The following is a 19,163-nucleotide window of genomic DNA, read 5'->3' as shown; positions in this document are numbered from 1 at the left end:
TTGAAAATAGCACTTTTTTGCCATTTTGAAAACATTTAAAAAAATCTATAAAAGGTGATCAAAAGGTCGCACAGTCCTAAAGGGACCCCTCGGTACACAGGACGCGTTCATAGAGAAAACACGTCTCCCAGCTTGGGGCTTTCCTTGCACTGGGAGACGCCATGACATTTGAATCTGAATAATGATATTTTGTAAGCGCATTTTGTGTGGAAAACTTGATGCGGCCCAGCCTTACCCAGAATCTACCTCCAACGGCCCCCAGGTAAATTGAGTTTGAGACCCCTGCTTTAGAGTGACAGAAAGCAGAGATCTAGAAAAACCACAAGGAGTTGATACAGGAAGTATTTTTAGAAAATTGTATACATTTTAATTAGACAAACAATATCAGTTATTGGTAGACCTACAGAAGCTAAAATAAATGCATATATGACAACAAGGAATAGTAAATATTACAATTACATAATGTTAAATTACATTTACAAATCAATGTGCTGAATACATGGATGTTACAGATACTCAAAATAATTTATTGCATAATAATAATAAACAATAGCAGAATGCTAAATATGACAACAAAATTATTAAAATATATACAAATTCCCGTTTTTCACCAAAACGGATTCCAAGCTATAAAGAGCAATGCATTATCTGTGTGAGCCCTGGAGTAGGTAGGATTGCGAAGTGCTTGGCTCCATATATTTTGTTGGTTCTAGAAGATTACCTAAAAAAAACAAAACAAAAAGAAAAAAAAAAGTAGTGGAAGGGTAAGACTCAAAAGAAAAATGTATAAATTAGAATACGGTACATTAATATTTAAAATGAGTGCACAAATTATTTAGAAAGTAACCTATGCTTTCATCACAATAACTGCTGTATCCAGCGGGGTTAGTAGGAGAGGCAAGGCCCCATAGCAGACTTCTGAATGCGGCCCCCCTTCCAAATATGCATGTTAAACTCACATATATACACATACATTTATCTACCTATATACATAAGCATACAGTTCTTTACTCATACACACACAAATTATATTTATGTGTATTTACACACTCTTGTACCCACACAAATAGACCATGTACACACACATATACTGCATATATACATTACATATGTTATATGCACATTATGCTGTACAATGTGCAGATGTGGATATAGATATTTATAATGGTTCACATCCTCCATTCTTTATTATCAGGTTGGATGATGGGGCCACCTGACACTGTGGGCCCCATAGCAGCTGCTACCACTGTAGTTACGCCCTGGCTGTACCCTGCAAAACTTCACCCCACAACAGGTCTAATGGCAGCACAAGTCTTCCGAAATCTTCCTGTGTGCATCTAGCACCTTGTCTAAATAACAACTAGTTGTTTTTTGTTTTTTTAAATATCAGACTATAAAATTTTTACAATTTAAGAAAATTTTACATTAACCTGTTGCTACTATTAACTTTTTAAGATGTTAAACGAGACGCCAGACTTGTCCCTGGTTATAGGACATGGATGTCTCCACAGCCCAAGCACAGAAGTCATAACAAGGAATGCCAAGGGAAAAGAATGAGAAATCTGGGCAGCACATTCCACCCCTCGCCTCTCTGGGGTTAGTAGCCTAAACAAAGACCTATACATTGATTTGACAAGTTTACACACGACAGGGCAGAGATGTTTGGACTTTCTACATTCTACTCCTAAAGCAAAAATCTGAAAAGTAAAAGAAAAATCCTGCAGGAAAGTTGCAAGTCTGCTCTATAGTGCAAAGGTTTAATATAAACAGATCAGTAGCTCCCCCTACTGGTAACTGAAGCAAAAATCATTACAGGTCTTCCAAAACACTGAGAACAGAAGTGTGTTCATTAATATGTAGAGAACCATGAGCCACTTAAATGCAATTCAGTAAATGAGTTTTGCGGGACAAGCTGTGCTCCATAATGGCGCCACATAATGTTCCAGGAGATGCACTGGAAACTTTTTTTTTTTTTAATATTTTGAAAGAATGCCTATATTTAGCTATGGTTTAGGGTCCAAACATTTTTACTTTTCCTGTGTTCTCCAGGTATTAAAGATAAAGGTGTCTGAATTCCTCTAATATCCTGCCACATGCGCATATTGGGGGAGATTTATCAGAAGTTTCTTAAAGCGGAATTGCTCCATTTGCCTAAGGAAACCAACCAGCTGAGCTTTTGTTTAAAAAAGTTAAAGCTGTGCTTTGATTGGTTTCCGTGAGAAACTAGAACAGTATTTCCTCAGACTTACATTATGCAGAGGGTAAAGTTAAACAGTATAATGGCATGTGAAGCTGCAGCACAGAGGGGCTCTGGTAACTACCCCAACAGCCCTTCAGACTCATTAGCATAATTTGTTTTTAGAAGGAAGGAGGCCATAGATGACAAGTATAAGAAGATAACCACAGTCAGTGTGTCTGGTAATGAGTAAGTGGCCCGGGTTTATTATGATGGCTTTTGATGGTAAAGGAAACAGTAAAGCAGGTGCCAGGAAGACGTTTATGTTTAAGAAAGATTTACTTACAGAGCTTTCCATCTTATGAAGTGATGACATATTGCTAGGACATTCCATCACTTAGTGGTCAGTCATGGGGCGGCAATTAGGAGGGGAAACATTTTTTACTTTTTTTTACTTTGTTTTTTTTAACTGCACTATGGCATCCCAGAAAATGACATTGAACTGCAGCATGGCTAAAGTTTCCCCCACCACCATGTGTCTGTGAGCAGAGCTGTGCAGGGATAACTTAGAAAGGAAGGCAGCACTGTGCCCATTTAATTCTTAGGACTAGTGTGGGCCCCAGGGGTGCACCTTGTAGTGATTATAAAGCGATGTCCTAATTTAGCAGTAGGCCATTCTGTTATAAGATGGATGAACTTTAATACAGCATTCAGACCAACAGGAATATATGCTATACAAAGACAAGGGTTATGGCCTTCAGCTTACCATTACCTTTTCCAAATCCGGCTATAATCTGACCCATAAGAGCAGAGATCCTGTCTGTTTGGAAGTGCATTGTTATCACTGCTAGAAAATAAAATGGACTTTATGATTTACCTTTTGATATTCTGTCTGCAGAGCTCTCCGCGCGCCTCTGTGAGGAGGGACAAGGCACCTCTTTGTGTCCGTGTAAGAAATGTGCCAGCATTCCATACAGGACCGGTCTGTAAAAGCAAGAATACGTGTCAGCAGAATACATGGGAGAGCATGCAGAGCGTTCCTAAGGAGTATTGGGCAACAGTCAACATTTGCTGCTTATAACAACCTTGCCCTGGCATGTGCAGCTCAGCAACATCATTACTGGGATTCTTATACAACCTTTAAGGGGTTTTCCAAGAATCCTGGAAAATCCCATTGAGGCTGGCGCAGGGGTAAGCACAAACATTTCTTATGATAGTTGCAAATTCCCTACAACCCACTTAACCCCTTCATGATGCCTGAATGTCCAGGTCAAATTTTGCAGTTCTGTTTTTCTTTAAGGGCGAGGTCACGTGTACCTAGCACTAATGTACAGGGGCAGGCCTTGGCCCAATCGCATATGCTTTTCTATGGAAACATAAGCGATCGGTAACTAGAAGCCGGTGTCTTGCATTGTTATAATGCAAGACACCGGGTTCTGGTTACCGGCTGCATACGTTTCCATAGAAAAGCATATGCGATTGGGCCAAGGTCTGCCCCCGTAATGACGCCATCTTTTGAACAGCTTTACATATCGTAATAATTTTTACTCAGCTTTTTTTTTCTATGACATTAGAAGATATCTAAAAATGTGAAGATGTGCTTCCTTGACATTTTTCCCCCATTAAACTTTTAGTTTTTTTTTTTACCAACATATGGTTATAAATATGTACAGTGTCGATCCTTTTCCAAAAAAATGGTTCCAGCACCGAAAAAATTAAAAAAATGACTTTCTTTATTGGTTACATCTTAAAATGACAGACAAAGGATTACTGCCACGCCAAGCACCCTACACGTTCTAGGCAAAAAAAAAAAGGTATTGGATCCCCATAGTCTTGGTATGATTGAGAGCATCAATACTTTTTTTTTTTTTTACCAGAAGCAGGTCAGCCGCTTCGGGTGGCAGTAACCCTTTGTCTGTTATTTAAAGATGTAACCAATAAAGGAAGTGATATTATTTTTCGATGCTGGAATCATTTTATCCTATCCTCATATGTGTAAATATACATATACAGCTGTATGGTCGTGAAAGGGTTAAGACGCTGTCTTTTGATTGACAAAGTGTGAAAATTGGGATGAGAGCCACACTAGATCATTTCTTGCACCTTACACTGACTGAGCACTAGAGTCTTCAACAAGATTCAACTCTCTTGATAGAAAACAACGGTCCAGTGGAACATCAGACAAACCAGTTTCTGTAAAACAAAAATAATTCTGTTATAGCAATATCTAAAAAGTAACAGAAAAGAAATTTGTAGCATAAAGATGGTTGTACATATAAATGACTCAAAGACAATTTCATACAATAAGAGTCTGGCTGAGAAGTACACACTGAATAAAGATTTTCCCCATAAAGGCCAAGCTAGAAAATCAATAATGAAATGTAAATGTTTTAGAATAAGAAAAATAAATGACTAAAGCATTGGAAAAAAGAACTAAAAATTTCCAACACAATATTCATAAATGTGTGAACGTTTGGTTATGCCTTAAAGAAAAACTACCATGAGTTTTTGTGTTTTTAACAATTAGTGATTAGAAATAAAATGTTTATTAGGAGAAACGCTCCTGTATAAAAACAAACTTTATTTGTATGTTAATAAAGAACAAGTGCCACCCTCTGGGCTCCTGGGGTCTCTGGCCATTACATGCCTTCCTAAAAAGATGCACAGTATTATCGCACTGTAGCAGGGAGGTTGGGTCACAAGTTCATGTAATAACCAGAGCATTAACATAAAGTTCATAGACTGTAAGCTCTAGAGCAGGGCCCTCATTCTTATTGTTCCCCATGACTGTTTATAATGTAGTATTTTTTTTGTATATGTCCTCTACGATTCGTAAAGCGCTACGGAATATGATGGCGCTATATGAAGATTATGAACATATGGTTATGAAAGGTGCATCCACAATATCTGCATTTAGCATTCCCAGTAATTTTGCACATTATAGTTATGATTTGTTCATTCACATAAGATACTGCTGAGGCCCCCACTGGCTGCCCCTGAGACCAGGAAGGTTCTAGAGAATTTAGTATGTATATACAATGCATAAAAAAAAATAATAAAGGGACGCATCCACAGGGATTTAAATGACACATCCTAGATCTGAATCAATGAAATATACTCATTGAATATTCTGTAACATACAAAGTTGAATGTCTCAAAAACAAAATCACAGAAAAAAAAAAAAAGAAAAACAATGGAAATCAAATTTATTAACCCATGGAGGCCTAGATTTGGAGTCACCCAAACAAAGTGGAAAAACACATTACAGGCTGCTCAAATTTTGATGTCTTTGTCTTGTCCGTAAATCAAGTCAAAATGAGGCTGAGTATTGTGTGTGGCCTCCACGTGCCTGTATGACCTCCTGCTCCACGGCATCCCCAGACTGTCATGTCTGTCACATGTGCTCAGTATGAACCTGCTCTCTTCTGTGAAGAGAACAGGGCACCAATGGCGAATCCTGGGGTTCTCTGGCAAATGCCAAGCGTCCTGCACGGTGTTGGGCTGTGAGCACAACCCCCATCTGTGGACATCAGGCCCTCATACCATCCTCATGGAGTTAGTTTCTAACAACTGTGCAGACATTTGCACATTTGTGGCTGCTAAAGGTCAGTTTGCAGGGCTCTGGCAGTGCTTCTCCTATTCCTCCCTGCTGCTGGGTTGTTGCCCTCCTACAGCCCCCTCCACGTCTCCTGGTGTATTGGCCTGTCTCCTGGACTCTATGCTGAGAAACACAGCAAACCTTCTGGCCACAGCTCACATTAATCTGTCATCCTGGATGAGCTGCACTACCTGAGCCACTTGTGTGGGTTGCCGAGGTGTTGTAGGGAGGTCATAGAGGCATGTGGGGGCCACACATAACACTGAGCCTCATTTTGACTTGTTTTAAAGAGATTTCATCAAAGTTGGAGCAGCCTGTAGTGTGTTTGTACACTTTTATTTTGTGGGTGACTCCAAATCCAGGCCTCCATTGGTTAAATAAATTTGATTTCCATCGATGATTTCTTTGTGATTTTGTTGTCAGCACATTCAACTTTTTACAGAACAAAGTGTTCGATGAGAATATTTAATTCATTCAGATCTAGGATGTGTCATTTATGTGTTCCCTTTGTTTGAGCAGTGTACTGAGCAGAATTTTTTATGTGTGTATATATATATATTACACACACAAAAACTGCCCCCTTGAAGGTTTTAGGCCCAAAGGGAAGAGACCCTATGAGGGTAATAACTAAGCCAAATGTAATAATATGATGGTATCTTGATGCAGGACACCACAGTCACTGCCCTAATGATACTACATATTAATCCCAAGGCAACCAGTTACTGGAGACCGATGTGAGGAGCTTACCTGCTGTTAGAACGGACGATGTGTATTTATATTTGTTAAACTCCAAATACTCTCGGATCATTTCATTTATTAGAAGATTTTCATGGGACAGAACCGGTCTAGGTTCACTTTGATCATCCAACGCAGCAAACACCTCAGCACGGACCTGAGCCTTCAGCTGTCCCAACACACCTCTTTTATCCAGCGTTTCTGTCAAAACTACCAGAAAATAAAAGATTTTTTTAAAACCTCCGATGTCTGTGTTGTACTGTACAATACTATGGAAATTCACAAACATTTTGTCCAATATCAAGACTCAGCCAAAGGTGGACCATCAAAAGGAAGACACAGCTTGAATGCATCCATAGATATGAGACGTAGAGGATGGGCTTTTTTCATCCACATTAAGGGCGCTTTCACACGATGCGTTGCGTCAATTTTTTAGATACGTTTTTGATGCATTTTAAAGGCTTCAGCCTTGATCACATGCTGAGGATACATTGCTTTTCAGCAGATTCAATGGAAACGCAATGTATCTTCTGCATGTGATCAAGGCTGAAGCCTTTAGAATGCATCAAAAACCCATCAAAAAAACCTGACACAGTGCATCGTGTGAACGCGCCCTCAGGGCGCATTCACAAGTTCAGTTTTTCAGATGCAGCTTTTGATGTCCAAATCAGGAATGGAGTAAAAGTAAAATTTGTCTCCCCATAATGATCCACGCCTGTTTTTGGCTATAAAAAACTGAATCTGAAAAAACAAACTTGTGGGCGCACACTCAATCACCAGATCACTTGTAAAGAAGTAAGACTATACATGGCGTTATGAACCCGTTTTTGGGCCGTTTTTAAGCAATCCGTCCAAAAACGCATGCGTAAAACCTGTCAAAAACGGATGAGTTTTCAAAAAACGCATGAGTTTTTCAACGGACTGCTTCAAAACGGACCAAAAACGGGTTCAAAACGCCATGTGTGACATCACCCGAAGTCCTTACATTGCTGGGGTACTGGTGCTGGTACCAGCCTGATTATTACTAAAATAAAAGGGGCATTATTTCATCTGATGGGATGTTGTGACTGATGGGATCAAGGGTGTAGATGTAGGGGAATTTAGGGTGGCATGGGGTGGGGGGGACAAACAGGAAGGTGGGGATACAGTGTTGACATCTGTGCCCACTAGTGTGACTGCATAATAGTGATGGGAATTCTGGCTCTTCTTGGTGGCTCATTAGACTCCACTCACTAAGAAGAGCCGGTTCTTCTGGCTCCTGACCTGCTCCCTATTAAAAATAAAATAGAGATCAGCAGGCCAGTAAGTCACCCCACACCACTCCACTTCTAACCTGATTTTATCGAGTTAAAGGGGGCGTGGCGAGACATTTATGGGTGAGGTTTAGTGAGCCGACTCACGTCATTCGCATGGATGAGCCGGCTTGTTCACGAACGACGCATTACTACTGCATCTTGCATTGTAACTCCATCACTTCTTACACCATGAGGAGCATTGATCTGGGATATGCTTCACTTACATATGGGGGAAATAGCCTCCAAATTTACTCTCATTCATGTGAATCCAGAAGAAGCCCCACTGCAGCATGGCAGCACCTCCATACTAGTGACCACTGCATGGAATAATAATATTGTGTATAAATATATATTATATATATATATATATATCACTACAGCATTCAGTGGGGAATAAGCTAGATAAGGAACCGTCAGAACCAGAGCAGTCACCGGGCGCTTTATCTCCAGTTGTTAGAAAAATAACAGTATAACGCGCCCGTGTGAACAATAACAACTCACCAGCCTTCAGCTCAGACACAGTCGCCATGGCTTTCTCTCTCTAGTAACAGCTGTGAGTAACAGTCAAACGGCAACCGCCACAGCTCTGCGCACGCGCACTTGTGCAAACCCGTCCCCCTGCGTAATCTCAGGCTGACACTAGAGCGATGTTCCGATACAACCAGAAAGGGAACAGTGATTCCGGTGCGGCGGCCATATTTGCTGAGCTCACTTGCACATGAAAAATTGAACAGTACCGTAAGACCTTACAGTTATACACTTGTTTTATAACAGATAGTTATGTAACAAATATGTAACATATAACAGATGTTATGGACCCAATAGTTCATAACAATTTTTTTTATAAAGTAAGCAAGAAATATCATTTCTTTAATATGATTTGTATAGTTTTTTACTTTAGGCACATCACACTCAATATTCTTAAGGTCTTCTTAAAGGGAACCTGTCAGTAGCCCCGACTGCCAAAACTACCAGTTTTTGGACCCTGAACTCAGGGGCTCCACTGCAGGTTTCTTGCAAACACACATATGGTATATACACATCATCTACACATTCTGTATAGTACATATACATTATAAACACATATGGGGTATTTATCAGGGCCTCTGCGCCTGGAATAAACGCAAATGCTAGCTTCTTGCTAGCAAGTGCGATTATTTTCCCCTATACACCACCTTCACGTCAGTGTTACTGTCCCCACGCCTGCGCACTCTCTGTAGCTGGCAAATTCTCACACGTGAAAAGTCGCTGTCTGCATTTATTTCTACGCCAAAGTCCCTTGATGTTTTGGGCTACGCTATATAACTAAAGAATTATTCTCATTATAAACACACCATATACATAGCATATACACAAATACATAAAGTATATAGACAACATACATACAGTAAATACCATACATCATATGCACACCATATACGCCCATGGAGCATATATAAATTGGTACACCAGATACACACATATTTTTCCCCATGGGGCTCACAATCTAATCAACTTACCAGTATATTTTCGAGTGTTGGAGGAAACCGGAGGATCCGGAGGAAACCCACACAAACACGGAGAGAACATACAAACTCTTTGCAGATGTTGCCCTGGATTGGATTTGAACCCAGGACCCCAGCTCTGCAATGGTGCGACAAGACGATGCCCAGGCCTTGATCCTCGTGTTAGTACAGGTTGGTGCACATCGTGGAGATCTGGGGGGAGGAGGAAGGTGGAGTGACGGCTGCAGGAACTCAGGGCGGATTTCCAGCGCAGGGACCACAATAGCCTCATCACCTTTCACGGACTTGGGCAGCTGCTGTGTTACCCAGGGCTGCACCCTGTAGGACTATGCATGGAGCCTGGAGGACACCTTCAACCACCTCTGCCAGGGCCTGCGGCTGGATGCAGTGCCGATACCCGAGACTGGAGATACCTGAAACTCCTGGAAGGCAATTAAAGAAACGATGCAAGTCCTGGTAGCGCAACAAAAGGTTGCCGGCCATGACGGAGAAATTTGCAATCAAAGCCTGACCGCCTGCAACCCGGGACTGAGACGTTGGTATGGTGCCGAGCCTGCATAGGTGTCCAGCGTCAAGACTTATAGGCCTTGGTGGAACCCTTACCAGCCGATTAAGATCTACCCATTTTGGTGGCAGGAAGTCTGGTCATTGTATCCCAAGCGACATAACCAATGGGCTCCATTGGTCCTAGATCAGGTGAAGTTGGAGCCAAGGCGGTCCAGTCATGTCTATGCTACGCTATGATCATAAATCATCACACCAACTTTGTGGTGGCATTGCCAGTTAAGGACCTTACCACCAGAACCACTGCAGCGGCCCTGTGGAAAAGCTTCATTCTACCATATGGATGTCCAGACAAGATGCTCATGGACAGTGTTCACCCGTTGCCCTGCTTGATTATGAGGTACCTGAATTCTTTGTTCCAGTTCCTGTTGGTGAGAACGACAGTGAAGAACCAGAGGTATCCATGCAGCAGGTTCTTCGCAGATCTCAGAGGGAGACCAGCGCAAGGTCTGTAGCCCTAAATTTGTACACTTTGATGTGTAAAAATGATATTGCTTTTCTCCCAGTAACTGTCAGCCAGAAACTGTCCTGAGACTCTTATTTATTTATTTATTTATTTATTTATTCTTAAGCCAGAAACAATGCTGGACTTCTCCCCAGTTGTGCTTAAAAGCGCCCATCTCTGCTGAATGCAACTACTCTTTACTAAGGACTGTGCCCCTCATCACAGAGGAGATTGTTCGCCCCTGTTTCCATGCTATGAATCAAGGCAACGCCGCGTTTCTTCAAGGATTGTACCCAGAGAATGGACTCTAACGTAGCAGAGAACTCTAAAAGACTTTTAGTCAAAATGTTTGCTTTGTAGTTAAAAAGGACTATTATAGCTATAATGCATACTTTGCTTTCCTTTTACTGGAAAAGTACCTTCTTACTTTTGCTACTATGTTATTTATCGTTATGCAACGTTTATACAAGCCATGTCCTCATTGTGCCATTTAATGCCAATGAGATGTTTACACAAATATAGCAATGATCACTATACATTTAGCTTGTACTAACCTTTTACTAGGCTTTTGCAGCTATGTGAAATGACTACTGTATATCGTGCTGTCTATACGTTTATATTTTTGTCAAATCCTGTATGCAGGCTTACTCCTCAAATCTCAAAGCTTCATATTCGTGTGGCCTCTGTAAATTATGGGCAGTGCTAATGATCTAGGGAAGAGTTAGCGCCGACAGGTGGCTGGTTCATCTGCCACCAGGGGTCGGAACCAAGCGGCATCTCATCCCCCTCCCTGTACAATGACCTCAATATAGATAACAGTGACCCATCATTACATCACTACTGACAATAGATGATGTCACAGCTTATCTCCTCCCCTCCCTGTACAATGACCTCTATATAGATAACACTGACCCATCATTACATCACTACTGACAATAGATGATGTCACAGCTTATCTCCTCCCCCTCCCTGTACAATGACCTCTATATAGATAACACTGACCCATCATTACATCACTACTGACAATAGATGATGTCACAGCTTATCTCCTCCCCCTCCATGTACAATGACCTCTATATAGATAACACTGACCCATCATTACATCACTACTGACAATAGATGATGTCACAGTTTATCTCCTCCCCCTGCCTGTACAATGACCTCAATATAGATAAAAGTGACCCATCATTACATCACTACTGACAATAGATGATGTCACAGCTTATCTCCTCCCCTCCCTGTACAATGACCTCTATATAGATAACACTGACCCATCATAACATCACTACTGACAATAGATGATGTCACAGCTTATCTCCTCCCCCTCCCTGTACAATGACCTCTATATAGATAACACTGACCCATCATTACATCACTACTGACAATAGATGATGTCACAGTTTATCTCCTCCCCCTCCCTGTACAATGACCTCTATATAGATAACACTGACCCATCATTACATCAATACTGACAATAGATGATGTCACAGCTTATCTCCTCCTCCTCTCTGTACAATGACCTCTATATAGATAATACTGATCCATCATTACATCACTACTGACAATAGATGATGTCACAGCTTATCTCCTCCCCCTCCTGTACAATGACCTCTATATAGATAACACTGACCCATCATTTGACCCAAGAATTTGTATCCCTCTTAGGGTGATGGCACATGTGGCGTTTTTAGGACATTTTTGGGCCGTTTTTAGATTGTAAAAATGCATGCGTTTTTAATTAAGATAATTGGTAACACCTGTCAAAAACGGATGCATTCTGAAAATGCACAACTAAAACGGCCCAAAAACGGACTAAAAACGCCACGTGTGCTACCACCCTAAGAAGTGGCTGGGAAACTGAAATTGATTAATTGGTCGATCAATTATTAAACAGCTAAGGTAGCCTGCAAAAGCAATTTGCATAGATAGAATGATATCCTGATTTCCTCAGTTAACCAGCTCCCTTCTCTGTACTGACTGTCTGTGCAACATTCCCGAGAGCATGCAGGTGCAGCAGGAACTAGAACCCAGAGTGGATCGCTAGGATGGTGGCCAGGTGGCAGGTTTTACTAGGGGTCTGTTGTAGGACTCATCCATACCCACCTGGGATGCAGGTCAGAAGCAAGAAGAGGAAATGGCAATGTCTGCAGAAGGTATACCCACTGGGGCACTCCCTAAGTAATTCGGTGGCAGATGTTAAGTGGGAGGCCACACAGAGAGGAGCGGAGATTCTTAACAACTTACGGTTCCTTTTATTAGCAGGCTTGTAACATCAGTAAAACAGCAGGCTAGCCATAACGCCTTCCTTTAGTGGGCTAGCTGGGTTGTAGATTGGCTGGCTGTATAGCGATAGTGACCACCGAAGAAGTGCAGGATCATCAGTGTAGACCAGTGGTTAACTTCGCTCGGAGGAATCTGCTAAGGAGTCAAGTGGGCTCTGCTGCATTAGCAGCACAACAATTGTACAGCAGTGTGCAGTCTCTAGAGTGAGACACTAAAGAGCCCGAAGTCCAGACACAAAGTAAATATATAGTCTCTCTGTTCTGAAACTTTCTATGGTGCCAGCTAAGCCAATCATTAGCCTGAAAGCTCGCAGGAAGATACTTTTAACATAAATACAGGATAAACCCTTTCAGATTACAAACTGTCCTTTGAAATTGATTCAAATAATAATAATGCACTGTAGTGTCCTAATTCAGCCACATGGTAGTAGTGTGACATGCAGCCTTAACAAGGGATAGAAATATGCAACTAACCCCTTAACAACCAGGCCCTTTTTCGTTTTTGCATTTTAATTTTTCTTCCACACCTTAAAAAATCCATAACCTTTTTATTTTTTTCCATGCAGAGAGCTGTGTGAGGGCTTGTATGAGGACTTCATATTTAATATTCCATGCCATTTACAGGGAAGTGGGAAAAAATTCCAAATGCAGTGAAATTGGTGAAAAAGTGCATTTTCGCCATTTGTTGTGGGCTTGGATTTTACGGCTTTCGCTGTGCACCTCAAATGACATGTCTACTTTATTCTTCGGGTCAGTGCAAGGTTTTATAATGTTTTCATACTTTTACCAGAATTACAACCTCCTGTGCTAATTATTTTTTCATACTTAGGTATACAGGGCTGTGTGCGGTGTCATTTTCAATGCTACCATTTTAAAGGGGTTATCCGGGTGTTTTAACTAGCTGGGGTGGGCTAGTTAAACATAATAAACATGTACTTAGATTTTTTTGAAATGAAAAAAAGTGTCATTTTCCACTTTGGGCGCTATTTTCCATTACGAGGTTTAACGCCGGGAAAAAAACGTTATTATATTTTGATAGATCAGAACTTTTGGGATGTGGCAATAACTAATATGTTTTTGATTTTTACTGTTTATTTATTTTTATATCAGTTTTAGGGAAAGGGGGATGGTGGGGAATTTACACATCAGGGCACATTTACTAAGGGTCTGCGGACCGCATTTCCGTCTGGTTTCCCGACTATTTCCAATTTACAGCGCATTTAACAGGGGGTTTTGGCGCACGCGATCGGATTTTGGCACAATTTTTTCATAGATTGTTGCCCAAGCAGCAGAGCCAAGCTGGCTCTTGCTCTTAGACTGTAAGCTCTTGCGAGCAGGGACCTCACTCCTTTTGTTCTATATGAATGTTTTGTGCTCTGTCATATTTTATTATATTTGTATTTGTCCCCTATGATTTATAAAGCGCTACGGAATATGATTGTGCTATATAAATAAAGATTATTATTATTATTTCCAGGCTTCTAATGAAGGCAGCGTTACTCCTAAATTCCTCACTGAAGGTGTGTCTGACCATTGTACCTGTCAATCATTATACAACAGGGGCATAATTACAGGGGTAGTAGAAGTGGCGAAGCTACCAGGGGGGTAGGGTGTGAGTGCTCTGGGCTTCTAGAGGCCCAAGGCCAGGATAAGAGGTAGGCGATCGGCTAGCCACTCTATGCACGCCGTCCCGGCCTTCAGTAGTGGTCAGTGGTGTTAGTCTTTAGACGTACACATCACTGATCACTGGACGCAGGCAGCAAAACTACCACTGCCTGTGCCCATTGTCCGGCCCAGGTGCCGATGCCGTTGCTTAGTAGGCGACGGCACCTGGGTCATTGAGCTTTATCTATGTATGCAGGGGGCACGTTGTGGTGCACTCTTAGGGACAGAGTTTGGAGATGTTCTCCAGAGGCAGCAGTCACCCGGCTGGCAATTTTCTGCAGTGATAAGTCATGGCCGGGAGAAGTTGCCATGATGTTCTCTATCTGATGGAGAAGGATAAGCAAATATGAGGAGACTAGAGGAAAAAGAATGGGATGAGCCAGGTCAACCCAGACATGGAAGGAAACAGTGGCTACAGTAAGTGAGGTCCTTGCCCCAGTGCAGCCCTGATGTGCAGTATGCTTAATGCTAGTATATATTTATGTGGTTATTTACTGCCGATATATATTTATGCTTGTAGTATATTCATTTTTGGTATATATTTATATGTGCAGGATATTATTATGTGCCTTTTATCCATTTCTGGTAAATATTTATATGTGCGGCACAGTCATTGGTATCTATGTGTTTGGTGTATTAATTGTTGAAATATATTTATATTAATATTTGACCTTATTGTAAATTATCCCAAAGCAGTAGGCCTTTCGGATTTGTTCATTCTTATGATTTTTCTGTGGTATGGGGGCATTTTTCTTTTTCCCTTCAGGTTTTGCCCTGATTCTGCCGTATTTTTTCTACAGTTTTACAGTGTGGTCTGTATGCATAATCATGCAGCATTGGGAGAATCATTTCAAAACAGAACAAGTAACGTGATGTGACGTAACATGGTGCATACAAGATGGAGCATTTAATCATCTTTGTATGTTACCTTGACCGCCAATTTGAGCTTACTGTAACTTAGAGGTGGATGGCCCTGGGAAAAAAACTTGTAATTTATCACAGCAGTTTCCATGTGGTAGTGCTGTACAGGTCACTTGTGACTTCTCATGTTGCATCTTCATGATTTGGTAGATTTTTTTGCAGATGCTGCTGTAATTTTTCATTTATATACACTACTCACAAAAGTGGGGCCCCAAAATAAAACTATTTCATGAACAGTCAGTAAGAGGCTCCTTTAGTCCTACACAATGATAACACTGTGTAGTTTACAAACAGTAGTAGGGTAAGTATCAGTAATATGGGAATGTAGGAGAATTTTATAGGTTATAGACAGATAATAGGTAGATAGATGTAATGGAAAACCAAAATGGAGTCGAAGATACAACATGGCTGCTCTTGAGATAAAAGACAGTTCATGTAACCTTATTTCAACTGTGAATGAACCCAAACCAACATATTTTGATCCTCATTATATTTGACATTTTTATTCTCATTAAGTTTGACATATTCTTATCCTTATTTGGCACTCTGTTAGGCATTACACACCTGCTGGGGTGCGCCTATCTTTTGGGATGCGCTCATCTCCTGGGATGCTTTCCAATGAAAACTGGCCACTTTCATGGGAAACTATACCATTAGGAGAATAATGAGAGAAAACATATGCATATATATGTTTTTCCATATAGTTTGGTGACGCACAGACATGGGGTATAAAACTTCCGTACTTTCACCTAGCGGTGGAGATTTGAGAGAATTGAGAGCTAGCTACTGACTGATGCTATACTGCTTGGGTACTTGTGGGACGCCTCAAGACCTGATGATACCTGTCAATACCTGTCATTCTACTGCTTGGTGATAGTCCGTGAAGACCCCTACCTGCCGGAAGGTCATCAATGATGCTGGACAGAGTTGTACGTTGATAAGCCCGTGAAGATTTTGTTTGCCGGAGCTCATCAATGAAAGTTGACAGTGTTGTGAGTATAATCTTTTGATATTTACCTCTTTATATACTTTTGTATTACAATAAACCTTTTAAATATTGTTGACTGTGTAATTTTTCTTATTCTATAACACGAAATCCAAAGAACCTGTTTCTCTTTGCAACACAATAGATGATAGAAAATAAATATGAAAAATAATATAAATTTATAGATAGATGATAGATTTATAGATGCAGAAATATAAAGTAGTTTATGTATGGATAGCTAGATGGATGATAGGAGATAGATAGATATGAAAAATAAATACAGTAGAAGAAAGATCAATTGATAGATGAAGAGATAGGTAGATAGAAAATATATAGATTAATAGACTGAAAGCTGGATAGATAAATGGTTAGATAGATAGACATATAGATAGGAAATAAGCAAATTATAGGAGATAGATAACTAGACATAAAGATGATAAACATCTTCACCTGGGAATTCAACCAAAGGGTATTACGAGAGCAATATATTTTCTTCCCACAAAAGCCCAGCTGCAGGGGGACTTTTAGGACTGGGGCCCAGGGCAAATGCCCAGTTTGCCCCCTCCTAATGCTGGCCCTGACTGCAGTGATCATGAAAGTAGGACATTTAAGTAGAACTTGCGATGATGATTTTCTCAATTTATTGTAACAAAAGCCAACAACAGTGGTGGGTATACCCCCACAAAAAAAGGTAAATGTCTCAATAGCTTTTATATTGTCATACGATCTTACACATTTACAGCCAGTTGAAAAAACTCTTTTGTGACCGGAGCTCAAAAACGAAAAAGACGATCCATGCACGTTTCCTCCTTATTTGTGCACCAAACACAAGGGATCACTTTCAGGGATAAGTTACAGCTGTTCAACGTCTTGGGCTGTTCAGTGCTAGACTATTTGTTTGCTGAGGCCGCAGCCTTCAGGACATTGTGGTTATGGGATACAGAGTAACAAGAAAATAGAGACTGATGCATAGTTGTCACGGTTACACCCGTGATCCTCGGTACGGATTGAGGGTGTACCCGTGCCTGTTGCCGCGGTCCCCACTCCCCCAGCTCTCACTTACCACTCCTAGCTCAGGCCTGCACTATTGCTCCCAGCGTGTAGGCCACATGCTTCTTCCATGCAGTCGCGTGCTCCTGCCACTAGAGGGGGCACGCGCAGACTTCTCCCAGCCTTAAAGGGCCAGCGTCCTCCTTATTGCCTCTGGCATTCCTGGCTCGGCTATATAGCCTGGCGACTGCCAGCATCCCCTGCCGGATCTTCAGCTCATTCTTCTGAGGAAAAAGCCTTCCTGAGCGCCTCCGAGTTCCCATGTTCCGTGGTGTTCCCGTGTTCCTGGTTTCCAGTGTTCCCTTGTTCCGTGGTATCCTATAGTGGTCCTGTTATCCTGTGGCGGTCCTGTTATCCTGTGGCGGTTCTGGTATCCTGTGGCGGTCCTGGTATCCTGTGGCGCTTTGGTAATCCAGCAGCCATCCGAGGTCCTGCCAGCCATCCGAGGTCCTGCCAGCCATCCGTGGTCCTGCCTGCCATCCGTGGTCCTGCCTGCCATCCATGGACCTGCCTCGAATCCGTGGTCCTGTCTGCCATCCGTGGTCCCCGTGTCTCTACCTTGGCTAGACCATCCCGCTTTGCGGCGGGCTCTGGCGAAGACCAGGAGATCACTTAGACTCCGCTCCCGGGTACGGCTAAGGTTGTTATCTCCCGCGGTGGTCCAGGGAGTCCACTGTTTATCCCCCGAGATTGTGACAGTAAGATCTGGCCATGGACTCCGCCAAGGTCTTGTATCCTGCAAAAGCCATGGACTGTGTCGACGATCCGTACCTGCTACTGGGTGACCTCCCTAGCACCATCGCCCGGAACTCTTGGACAAACTTGCTGCCACTCTTCGGATGATTGCCTCCCAGCAGCAGGCTCCCACGACTCCTCCCGTTTTTTGCCGGACAAATTTGATGGCAACCCCAAATTGTGCCGGAGATTTATTTCCCAGTGCTCGCAGCTCCTTGAACTGTTATCCTCCCAGTACCATAACGAACGCTCTAAGGTGACGTTCATCTACTGTCTGCTCTCTGGAGAGGCCCTGGCCTGGGCTACCCCTCTATTGTATAGTGGTGATCCGGACATGGTCTCCCATACCAGGTTCCTGGCAAAAATCCGGTCCAGGTTTGAACCACCTCAAGTTCGGCTACCTCGCCTGTCCAGCTTGGTCCCGGTGTCCTCAGGGTCTCCACTGCCTCCCAGGGCTGCTCCAGTGACTCCGCAACTTCCCAGAGCTGCTCCAGCAGCGCCCAAGCCTTCGCAGCTTCCCAGGGCTGCTCCAGCAGCGCCCAGGCCTCCGCAGCTTCCCAGAGCTGCTCCAGCAGTACCCAAGCCTTCGCAGCTTCCCAGAGCTGCTCCAGTGTCTCCGCAGCTTCCTGCAGCTGCTCTAGTATCTCTACAGCTTCCCAGAGCTGCTCCAGCGGTGCCCAAGCCTTCGCAGCTTCCCAGAGCTGCTCCAGTGTCTCCGCAGCTTCCCGCAGCTGCTCCAGTGTCTCCGCAGCTTCCCGCAGCTGCTTCAGTGGTACCCAAGCTTTCGCAGCTTCCCAGAGCTGTTCCAGTGTCTCCGCAGCTTCCCAGTGCTGCTCCAGTGTCTCTGCAGCTTCCCAGTGCTGCTCCAGAGACTCTCCAGCCTCCGCAGCTTCCCACAGCTGCTCCAGAGACTCTCCAGCCTACGCAGCTTCCCAGAGCTGCTCCCGTGGCTCCGCAGCTTCCCGCAGCTGCTCCAGTGGCGCCCCAGACTCCGCAGCTTTCCACTGCTGCTCCTGAGACTCCGCAGCTTGCCAGTGTTGCTCCAGTGGCGCCCCAGACTCTGTAGCTTCCCACGACTGTTCCAGTGGTGCCCCAGACTCCGCAGTTTCCCACGGCTGCTCCGGCCTTCCTTGAGGCCGCTCTAGAGTCTCCACAAGCCTCCCCTGAGGCCGCTTTAGAGTCTCCACAAGCCTCCCCTGAGGCCACT

The 19,163-nt window shown here is 42.8% G+C and overlaps 1 protein-coding gene across 4 annotated transcripts; it reads right to left on the bottom strand.

Moving 5' to 3' along the window:
* Nucleotides 1–504: 504 nt before the first annotated feature.
* Nucleotides 505–8,468, bottom strand: CEP20 (centrosomal protein 20). 4 transcript variants are annotated; one of them, XM_072120651.1, is made up of 5 exons: nt 8,306–8,461; nt 6,522–6,719; nt 4,285–4,369; nt 3,054–3,160; nt 505–721 (listed from the first exon to the last, which is right to left on the bottom strand). In XM_072120651.1, the coding sequence occupies exons 1-5, from the start codon at nt 8,331–8,333 to the stop codon at nt 645–647; spliced, it is 495 nt and encodes a 164-aa protein (XP_071976752.1). In that variant the 5' UTR covers nt 8,334–8,461; the 3' UTR covers nt 505–644. The 4 variants fall into 4 exon arrangements, with proteins under 4 accessions (XP_071976752.1, XP_071976751.1, XP_071976755.1 ...); XM_072120650.1 differs by lacking the exon at nt 8,306–8,461 and adding an exon at nt 8,029–8,151; XM_072120654.1 differs by lacking the exon at nt 505–721 and having other exon boundaries at nt 4,280–4,369; nt 8,306–8,468.
* Between the last annotated feature and the right edge of the window lie 10,695 nt (nt 8,469–19,163).

The sequence above is a fragment of the Engystomops pustulosus genome, chromosome 8 (assembly GCF_040894005.1).
Source record: "Engystomops pustulosus chromosome 8, aEngPut4.maternal, whole genome shotgun sequence".
In the NCBI taxonomy this organism is placed as follows: Eukaryota; Metazoa; Chordata; class Amphibia; order Anura; family Leptodactylidae; genus Engystomops; species Engystomops pustulosus.
The sequence above is the reverse complement of the archived record's forward strand: the minus strand, read 5'-3'. Positions and strand labels throughout refer to the sequence as shown.